Here is a 10,847-nt window from a genome sequence, read left to right on the forward strand (position 1 = left end):
CCAAAAGGTTTAAGTATGATAAATTTATTGATATTCATAATGAAGTATAGCACATATTATGATTTTTATTCCCATAAAAACATTATCATGTATAATAATTTATTAATTTTCAATAACTATCCTAAAAATTATTCCTAACAGTTTATGATTGATTGAAATATATAAAAATAAAAAAATTACATTGTCAATGCATAAAAAATTAAAGTCGTAAATATTTTATTAGGAATGTCATATTTCCATGTTTATTTAGAGTTTTGAAAAAATATTTTCGAATATAATTTATCCCAAAAAAAGCATGGTTACAACATGATTTACTTCATTTTGATTTCCAGAAGATGAAAAAGATGTATTCTCATGAGAATGTGAGAAATTATATTTTAACCCACTTTTTCAACTTATTTTTTAATCTAATTAATTTAAATTTTTAAAATATTCCCAACATAAAATCTCATCAAAAACATTTTTAAATATTCCCAAAAATAACATACCAATAATAACATTCCTAAGAATGTGATTCCTAAAAAAATTAGTAACATACCTTAAGTCAAACGCCCCTGTATTTTAGTGAATTTGATTGAAAAAATTTTCATTTTAAATATTATTTTACACACAATAGACAACCAATGTATTTATTTTGAAAACATTTGAGTTATTGTTTTACCCAAGAGGGTGAGATAAGAAAACCCTAGTAGTGGCTGTCCATGGATATCCGAACATAATATTGAACTATCAACAAAAAATTGAGTGTATTCAATTCATTTTAAATATATATACATTAATTTAACTTTATATTAAATAAATTTTAAATTTTGTAAAAATCTGTAATTAATAATTTATTTAAATTAATGATAAAATTATTGGAATTCAATATGTATATATATATATATATATATGTGTGTGTGTGCGTGTTATTAAATGGAATAACTCTACTAAAAATTACTCTTAACTTTTAACTATTTTTACTGTGAAAAACTGGAAAATAAAATATATCTTCTCACAAAAGGCACTAAGCAATGAATATTGAACCATTAAATTCATTTTCAATATGACAACTGGACCCAGTCTTTGTCCCTATGTTTGAATATTGGACAATTTTTGTAGATAAAATGGAACTTTCAAAATTGCCACTTAGTTCCAATATCAGCATTAAATTCCACTCTATTATTTTAGCTGCTCCACAGGATAATGGCTTTCATTGCTTATTCTCAACCCATTTCTCAGGTCAAAATAATAAATAACCTCTACATCGAGTGTGGGGCGGCTAATGGGGTTAGTGAAGTTAGGTATCCACGTTGAAAACTATAAGGGGTGGTAAGCATGTCATGCATGCACCCATTCTTTTTGACCAAATAAAAAAAATGATTTTGAGTTATTAAAAAAAGGAACGCACCAAAAAGTCATAAAATAATTTAATTCAATGCCACTAAAAATTAGAAAATGATGAGACAACCAAAGTTAGGTTTGGCCTGCCACTTAGAAAATGAAATCTGCACCTCAAATGAATTCATTGTGCCAGTCTTGGTTATAAAACATCTGCACTAGAAAGAGAGCATGGTAAGCAAGGAACGAGTAAAAGCAAAAATTGGATGTTATTGAAAGCAGTTAGAGATTAATACTTTAGATTATGTTTTACCACTGAAAAAAAAAATCAATGATGGCACAAATATTGCACCAAAGTACTCACTATAAAGGGGGGGGTTGGTAATCACTTTTAAGGTCACAATTTTTAGTCTACCATGCATAAGAATCCAGAATGCACCATCCAATAACCCTTTTAGGATCCATTAACTATTTAACTTGAACATTCGCCTTATAATATCTTATATATAACATGTACCTGTATTTAGTTCAAAGGGTTGAGAAAGACTCAGGCAAAGGTCTTGGCTTCAACCTTCAAGACATATAGCATGTTTGATTTTGCGTCAGTTCTAGGAAAATCATGTTAAATTTTCTTGTTAACAGCAAAGCAACTTCATATAGCTTTCACTTTTCCATGTTTTTACACCCATGATATGTTTCCAACGAAACACTAAACAGACTAGTTATGTATAATTTATTGTGCACACACGTTGCTATGAGCAAAAAAGAGAAGAAACATAATGACCTTTCATTATCTTTTGGCAAATCTAGTTATGTTGGCTAGAATTGTTCTCAAGCTTCGGATTCCTGCTCCAGATTTCGAGCTTACCATCATCTGCAAGAGACACAATGCAAAACCCAAAGCTTAATTCCAACAATAATATCAGAATAAGTGGAAAATCAAATGGTATGAACAAATCTGCCAAAAGAATCTGTATACCAGAGGTTGAACTAAAGACTTGTTCTGCAAGAGGTTCTGTGGTCAAGTATGCAGAAACTTGTTAATCTCCAAAATAGAACTTTAGTTTACAGATAAAAGATTAATTTGGATGGCTAGTATTTACCTCTTCAATTTGCATGGCACGTCGTGCCACATCAATTGGAAAGACCACATCTGTCTTAGTCAATACTATCTGATATTTAGTTCTTGATCTGCAAATTGATACCACTTGTCAAAAAAAACTTAGTATATGACATACCCCATTTTGAGTTTATATGATCAGAATATAAGTCACACTTATTTGGAACTTGCCCAAGGATATAAGAAATAGGAAATAAAGAACAAAGGTGCGTGACACCAATTGCCAAAAGAAATCACAACACTGCACAGAACCAGTTTCCCATGTATAGTGTACCTTTCCATTAATTCAATTAGTTCATGATCTCTTGGTTTCATACCCCATTTTGTATCAATCAGAAGGCATACTCGTCTGAGACCAACTCTTGTGGACACATACTCCTTCACCTACAATCAGAGGTTTTTCAGAAACACAATTGACCGGTGCTGCATATAATAAGGCAAAAATCCAATCCATGAACATTTCTACAACAAAATATGAGGAAAATGGAAAATGCCAACACATATGACCCCATATACCATCCCAGAGTGAAGACAGAAGATAAACAAAATAATACAAAACTTATAGCTCAATTAACAACCAAGTCAAGCTAGCTTCCACTAAATCAATCAGTTGACAATAGGCAATAATAATAAAGTTTTTAATATATTCTTGATTAGCCAAGCAATGATAGGTTTTCTATTTCCGAGATGATAAGGAAAATAGGCAAAAACAGAAGAAATAAGAAAAGAAGGGTTCTTGTTATCAACATGAATAGAAAAGAAACTAAAGAGACAGATCCTCTTACAAGGGACGTCTCCTTTTTCACTGGGAATGATCAGTTTGTAATATTTTCTCCAGGGTAACTTTCTTTAACAACTCTTGTAAGAGTTATAGGAAGTTAATGAGATGGTCACAACTTGTAAGCAAGTCATTAACCTCCTATAACTCCAAGTAAAATCAATGGAAACTGACTCATTAAACAACTAACAAAAACTCCTGTAACTTACTCATGAGTCATGATACATTAACTACATATTATTACTGTTTATTCCTCCCAATATAAACCCTCAAACCTTATTGGCTTACTTTCCTCATTAATTATCGACATGGACTCATGAATAACTGAACCCTTTATCACCCACTTCCGTATAAAAATTTTTGAAGTTATTTTTCTTATTTGGTGGACGAGCGAAAGAAATCTTAGATTTTAGTATCTAACATGATTTCTGTATAAAACTTTGAACTGTGAATCTTTGAAATCTAAGATCAACACCAAACCAAGTTTTAAAGACTTGGTCAGCGCTAAATATCACCATGTTTTGATCTTTCATTAAAGAGAATTGTTTTTCCTCCAAACTTCTTGTAATTTCTTTTGTCTTAGTGAAATTCATAATTTATCACAAAAAAAAAATTAGTTAACATGATTTCAGTCATCCTCGAGGCTCCTTTTAAACACAAAACAGGAAGCTGCATACCACCACAAAAAAATTGAATTCCAGGAGACAACCCAATTAGTTTAGTGCACTCAAAATCAGTTAACACAGTTATTTTCATCTTGACAGGTTAATAAAACAGTCCCAGAACTGAATCAAAGTCCCTCAGGCCCCTGGGGCCTCTTTCTTGCTCTACTAGTACAATTTAGCATAAGTGCCAAGTGATGTCTTAATCCGACAAACTAATGATTACACTACTCATAACCTTGAAGCATGGGGAAGACTAACTTCTATGTTACGACATGATAATACTTCAGAGGCTAAACCAAACTTTTAAGTACAACTTGACCAACGAGAGATTGAATATAATTTGTATACTTACAAGCTCCTCCCAAGATTCTTTCACTTCTTCTTTTGCATATGCAAATCCATATCCTGGCAAATCAACTAAGCAAACCTTTGTTCCCAGCTTAAAGAAGTTAATTGTCTGCAGAATATTCATTATTTGTTACAAAATAACATTTCATCTATCAAAACTTTATGTTTCAAGTATCTACATGTGCCAACTTTTAAGACTTAGGATACCTGTGTAAGGCCAGGCTTGTCTGATGTCCGCACAACCCCCCATTGTCTAGTGAGTGCATTAAGAAGAGATGACTTCCCGACATTTGACCTTCCTGATAACCAGAACACGACCAGAAATATCATTCCACTTGTTTCTCTTAGCAAGTACATTAATATCTACCTTGGTTCTACTTTCTACACAGATTTTGTTGACTTGATTATCTGAAGTCTAAACCCTTAAGTTAGATAATGATGAAAACAAACCCAAACCTTTCTGCCAAAATTTTTACTGAATTCCTATCAATCCTTAAAAATTACTCTGTGGGTTCAGTTTATAGCCCTAAAATATGCCCTCATAAGGAAGTGAAATACAAAATATCCAGTATCACAATGACTTGACTACAGTTCAACAATCTCTTATTACAACAAAAGCAACAACAAAAAGGGCAGCTTAGTATATGAGGTTACCACCATTATGGCTACCAACAATACAATAACGTAACATAATTAAGTAATCAACGTAAAGCAAGAAAACAAAGGGCCAAAGAAATAGAGGGTAAATGGTGGTGCCTTAAAACCATACCAGCAAATGCAATCTCTGGAAGATCAGGAGGCGGAAACGATGATGAGACCTTTGCAGCAGCAAAAAAATCCAATTTATTCCTAAAAATCTGTCACAGTTAATCAGAACAAAATGACAAGATTAACAAAGGAAAAGCGAAAATAATTGAACTGAATAGCAATGCTTATCTGATAAGCATAAATTATTGTTTGTTATTGCACTAAACAAGCACATACATTTTCTTCAATTCTCTCTCTTTCTGTACTGCGAGAGAAGGGAATATTATCTAAGGGTGCAGAAAGATCTATATTGTAGCCTGCCCTTCTTAAGTCAATCGGGCGTCTCTTGCCCAAAAGCTGAAAATAATAACCATAGTACAAGAAATCAAGATTCCGCCACAGTAACAATGGAACAACACAATCAAACAAAAATAAAAAGTCCTTGCTCATACAAATTACATTTTTCTCCACAAAGGAAAGTATTGAAGGGTTAGGTTGTATAGCACGGAACTGCGCATTCTTGGACATTGTAGGCTCTTTATCAGACTCATTTTCCTTCTCCTTCTCCTTCTCTTTACTTCCTGAAATTAACTTAGGGAATCAGAGGGGAGAAGTTCTCTAGGTACTCCCATGAACAGTAAAAAGCATCACAGTCAAGATAAACAACAAGCATTTGGTGTGTCACAAACAAACAGTACAGACAATCAGCATTTGAACTTTAAACAGATAACTTAAATGTTCCCTTGAATGAACAGCTCCACTTCTTGTGCATGATTTTTATTAACTTCTAAATAGAAAATACAGACAATACACAGCATATGTGGCCTCAACCTTCAACCTCTTCCAATAATTTATACAATCAGTTCATTGGAGCCACAAATCCCAAAAGTAGTGTTTGTGGATTTTGTGTAAGTATGGAAATTTAATTTAGATGAATATACAATAAACTCTCAACAGAAAAATGTTAGATTAGATGCATACAGGAGTATAAAATCAAGACTGAGACTGCAGAAAAATTTAAAATTGTTCCAGTGGAATTCTATCTTACTGTTTGTGCTTACAAGAAAGGCAAAAAGGTAGTATAAATAACATAGACCTTCATACCTTACAGACCAAAATGAATTTTATTTCCCCATAATTTGTTTGTACGACTTATGTCATTAGCCCATTTTCATAAATACATATTGCACCTAGCAGCATCAGAAGTATAACACAAAATCAAATTTTCATAGTTGTTTCTCTCTTCATTAAACAAATGCAAGCCATTGTATTAGTACAACTATAAAACTCACTTACAGCTACCATCATTTGCATAACTTAAACATCGTAGATAAGGGGGTACAATTACTAGTACTATTTTATTATTCAGAATTAAAGCATATATTAACTACAATTTATTAAAACATACAAATCACAATCATTATCAAAATTCTTCCCATCAAAAGTATGATTTCATAATACATTTTATAAAGTTCCTAAGCCAAATACTAGCATAAAGACAAATAAAGAAAAACCATCAACCAGCACCTATGAATATGATTATGCAAATAGAGGAAGATAAACTACCTACCATCAATACCAATGCCATCATCTAGTCTCTTGTTTGAGATATCATACGGGTCAAGCTTTATCACCCTTTTCTTCTTCTTTGGGCGATCATTCCGCGTCTCAGCATCATCATCATCCAACCATGCTTTGTCTCTGGGTTTTTTCCTGGCAAAAGATGATGAAGGAGACGCAACTTCTTGGGTTTTCCCTTTGCTCAATTCAGATTTCTTTTCCCTAATTCTCTTCACTAAACCACTTCCTTGATCATCTGCCCCAACAAATCCCATTTTACCCACCTCCTTTGCCTTGCCTTTGTGTTTAGCAGTATCTAACACTACATCTTCCTTCCCTTCCTTCCCCGTGTGATTCAATCGCTTCCCTCTCGACCCGGCATTCCTTGATTTACCAGGAACCCACATTGTCCGGTGGCCGGTGTTCCCTTCAACAGGATCATTTTTCACTTGCTTCTCACCTCTCTTAAACATAGTTTTCTTCTTATTAGATGTTGCCACACCATTCTCTAACCTCCCAATTCTATCCCTTCCCTCCTTAGCATATACCCTCTTCTTCTTCCCACTAGAATCCAAATTCCTCAACTTTCCTCTCTCATCAACTTCCTCACCCAATTGCATCCCCTTAAACTTCACCCTTCTCTTCAACTTCCCCTCAGACTCATTTCCTCTATCAAAAACCCCACTTTTCTCGAAAGAAAATTCATCCTTCTTAGTTCTTCTCGTAGAGTTCCTAGAAGTCCTTACAACAAATTTAGTCTTCTTTTTTAGTTTCTCCCTTAAACTAGCTTCCGAAGGCATTTTGAACGATGCTAGACTAGCTTGTACTTTTCCAAACAAACACAAAAATCAACACCCCACATGAAAGGAAGGTTTAGAAGGGGAAAGAGAAACCTAACCTCGTCATGGAGAGTTCGAAAGCTGAGAACTTTGGGTGAACATTTGAGAGATGAGCTTGCAACGTTGTGGTGAAAGGAGGCGGTGATCATGGGACATTGAAGGAGGCATTGTAATGTTGGGTTGGGTTGAGAATGTCAAATGTCATGGGCCTTTATTGGGCCTTCTTATACATCTCATCTTTAAGAGAAAAATTTGTAATTATATAAAAAAAAAACTACAATACTCTTTTTTCAAGTAAAGAATACATATAATCGTGATTTATCTTCATCCAATAATTTATTAATAAATTAAAAGATTTAAAATAATTATTTTCGCGTATTAATTTTTTTATCACTTAATTATATTTTATTTTTTTTAATCATGTAAATTAGCTGCTAACTATATGTACTTTTGCATGTTTATTGTCACGTAGTAAATTAGCTGCTAATTAATAATATCGGTTAATAAAACAAATATATATATATATATATATATATAGAGAGAGAGGGAGGGAGAGAGGAATAGACTATTAACAATGCGAAAGGTTAATAAACAATCACCTAAATTAGCTGCTAACAATTTTATTAATCATGTAGGAATTCATAAGAACGGTATTGGTATGTTTGTTTCATGATGAATGTATCATATGTGGGTAACAAACAATGTGATATTGTGCCAAATATATACAGAATTTTTAAAAGATATCCATGTGCACATAATTGTTAACTCTATATGGAAGTGTTACTATCTCTAGAAAAAGAAAATTAAAAGTATATTTGAGAAGGGTGCACGGATGATAAACAAATCACGTGAATTTATATTAAATATGTGACACCCTCAACCCCATTATTAATATACAACAAATGTAACAATAAAATATTTCTTTTCTTCTTTTTGGGTAAATAAAATCTTTCATAATTGACAAATATTTCAAATATCACAAGGTAGAAGATTCACATTCGTAACTCATAAATCATAACTCCAGTATAGAAATTATAAAAGAAAAGAAGTTAAGATTTTCAATACAATTTAGTGAAAAACAAGAAATCATATATATACAAATAATAATAAAGAAAATATAAATTAACTCCAGTAAAAGTGGCAGTGCCTCCTGGTTAGGGATTAATTTATACTCCCAAATCATATAATAATAAATATAACAAAGATGTACATTTTGGTCTTTTCTCAAGAACGTTCAAAATTACATAAGAAGAAAAAATTAAAGCTTTTAAAACAATAACATCCCTAAAAAAAAACTAGCCTAGCTATGCCCGATGTCACATCCTATCAGAGCATGCCCCACTAAAGCCTTAAGCCTCATCACCAACATCCCCATGATGCTGATCATCTGCAACACAATTTAAAACATATACAAAAACAACAAGGGAGTGAGAAACATCTCACTCAGTTTCAGGTGCAGAAATAACTGTTAGATAGCACACACACACACAACATATATAAGTCACATGTAAACAATACACATAAATAGTCAATATCACATATATATACTCATTTATCATGCTTATGATGTCATGGACTCAACTCATAAATGCATGCATGTGGCGCCATACGGAAGATTCACAATTCATCGTTGGTGATCCTAAGGTACACCTTGTTAGCATGTTACATCGTGGATGACCCTAAGGTACACCTTGTTAGTCGTGGGTGACCATAAGGTACACCTTGTTAGCATGTTACATCGTGGGTGACCATAAGGTACACCTTGTTAGTCGTGGGTATACGGCCTTAGCGGCACACCTGGAGTAATATATGCATATGATGCATGTCATACATTTATAATCTCATTGACTCAACATTTAACTTATTACATAATTTCATTTAGTACATCATGTCATTATTTGTCATAGTATCATAATCATAGTTTGTCTCAATAGTCCATTCTTAGGTCTCATGTCATTTGTCCATATTTCACATGGTCATGTCATCAATACTCCTCATAAGGTCCGCATAGGTATTCACAGAGAGCATTCTTATTCATATTAAAACTCATTTATTATTAACATTAATTTCATACTCATTTATTACTTTCAACAAAGAACAAATAGAATAAATAGAAAATCGGACAGAACAACGGCACCTTCAACAAAAACAAAGTAGAGTAAATAGAAAATCAAACAGAACAACGACACCTTCAACAAAGAACAAAGTAAAGTAAGTAGAAAATCAAACAGAACAACGGCAAGAGATTGGGATTACATAATCATTTATTATTTCCAACAAGAAATAAAGTAGAGCAAACAGAAAATAAGACAGCACAACGGCAAGGGATTGGAGGCCAATCCGACAAACAAACTATCCAACAATTATCTCTACACCCCTGAGCGAGGTTTCTCAGTCCCCCCTTACCTGGATAAGCAAGAGTTGAAACTTGGGCAGGACCTCCTCCTCTAAATTCCCTCTTTTCTTTTCCTTCTCTCTCTCTTTCTTTCTTTCTTTCTCTCTCTCTCTCTCTCTCTCTCTCTTCTCTTTCTCTCTCTAGGATTTCACTTTCTTACTCTGTATAAAATTTTCACTCCCTTGACCCTATTTATAGGCAACCTGGAGTACCCGGAACGGCCCGTATTGAATTCGGAACGGCCCATTCCGGATCCTTCGAATCTGTGCAAATTTTTGAACTGGAACGGCCCGTTCTAAAGTCGGAACGGCCCGTTCCTAAAAATCAAAACGGCCCGTTCTAAAACCAGAACGGCCCGTTCTCAATCTCAGAAGAACGGCCCGTTCTCCCTCTGGAACGGCCCGTTCTCCTTGTTGGAACGGCCCGTTCTGGGCCCGTTCCCAACCTAAAATTTTAACTTATTTTTAATGCTCAGAACGGCCCGTTCCACTTTCGGAACAGCCCGTTCCGAGTTACTCAAATACCCCTAATACCTTTATAAAATTACGAAAATATCCTCAGCAATTACAGAAATGCCATTACTAATAAAAATATCCTTTTAAAGAAATTAGGGTGTTACAAAATACATAAAAAACTTTTAAAAGATATTAAAGTGATTTTGGTTTTTTTTAAGAAAAAAATGACAACAATAGAAAAATCATTTAAGAACAAAACAAATAAGGGAAAAAAGTGGTACCAAGAAGAAAAGAAAGTATCACACGCAACACCTCCAACCTAAAACATTAGAAGGTGATAAAGACTTTATGCATGAATTTTTGTTTATAAATTCAGAAGTTCATCCCTTCTCATTTCATGTTAAACTATCTTTCTCATTTCATTTTAAACTCATCTTTCTCATTTTCGCAATCTCAAACTGAGATATGATCATGAAATTCTTTCATTTCTTTCATTTTTTTTATTTGAATTTGCTTACATGGTAGAAATTTTTGATATTGGGAAGCTGTGGCAGAAACAAACGATACGTCCTCCAAATATCATCTAAGTTCACAACACATGATCTATGACTATTTAACAA

At 33.3% G+C, this 10,847-nt stretch overlaps 1 protein-coding gene across 4 annotated transcripts; it reads right to left on the bottom strand.

Moving 5' to 3' along the window:
• Nucleotides 1-1,292: 1,292 nt before the first annotated feature.
• LOC109795467 (P-loop containing nucleoside triphosphate hydrolases superfamily protein) lies at nt 1,293-7,551 on the bottom strand. Of its 4 annotated transcripts, XR_002239554.3 has the most exons (13): nt 7,437-7,551; nt 6,549-7,364; nt 5,438-5,559; nt 5,216-5,335; nt 5,001-5,088; nt 4,439-4,530; nt 4,236-4,340; nt 2,715-2,824; nt 2,424-2,511; nt 2,300-2,335; nt 2,105-2,194; nt 1,838-1,891; nt 1,293-1,533 (listed from the first exon to the last, which is right to left on the bottom strand). XR_002239554.3 is itself a non-coding variant. In XM_020354994.3 (11 exons), the coding sequence occupies exons 1-10, from the start codon at nt 7,336-7,338 to the stop codon at nt 2,111-2,113; spliced, it is 1,635 nt and encodes a 544-aa protein (XP_020210583.1). In that variant the 5' UTR covers nt 7,339-7,533; the 3' UTR covers nt 1,293-1,533; nt 2,105-2,110. The 4 variants fall into 4 exon arrangements, 1 of the variants encoding a protein (XP_020210583.1); XR_002239551.3 differs by having other exon boundaries at nt 6,549-7,533; XR_002239552.3 differs by having other exon boundaries at nt 1,293-1,538; nt 6,549-7,533.
• Between the last annotated feature and the right edge of the window lie 3,296 nt (nt 7,552-10,847).

This window comes from Cajanus cajan, chromosome 3 (assembly GCF_000230855.2).
Source record: "Cajanus cajan strain Asha chromosome 3, NIPB_CcT2T_4, whole genome shotgun sequence".
Classification (NCBI taxonomy): Eukaryota; Viridiplantae; Streptophyta; class Magnoliopsida; order Fabales; family Fabaceae; genus Cajanus; species Cajanus cajan.

Excerpts from the sequence above, each read along its gene's own strand:
- LOC109795467 (XM_020354994.3), bottom strand. The coding sequence starts at position 7,338 with ATGCCTTCGGAAGCTAGTTTAAGGGAGAAACTAAAAAAGAAGACTAAA. Across the intron at positions 2,512-2,714 it reads CTAATTGAATTAATGGAAAG|ATCAAGAACTAAATATCAGA; the intron begins GTACACTATACA and ends ATCAATTTGCAG. Across the intron at positions 2,195-2,299 it reads AGTCTTTAGTTCAACCTCTG|ATGATGGTAAGCTCGAAATC; the intron begins GTATACAGATTC and ends TGTCTCTTGCAG.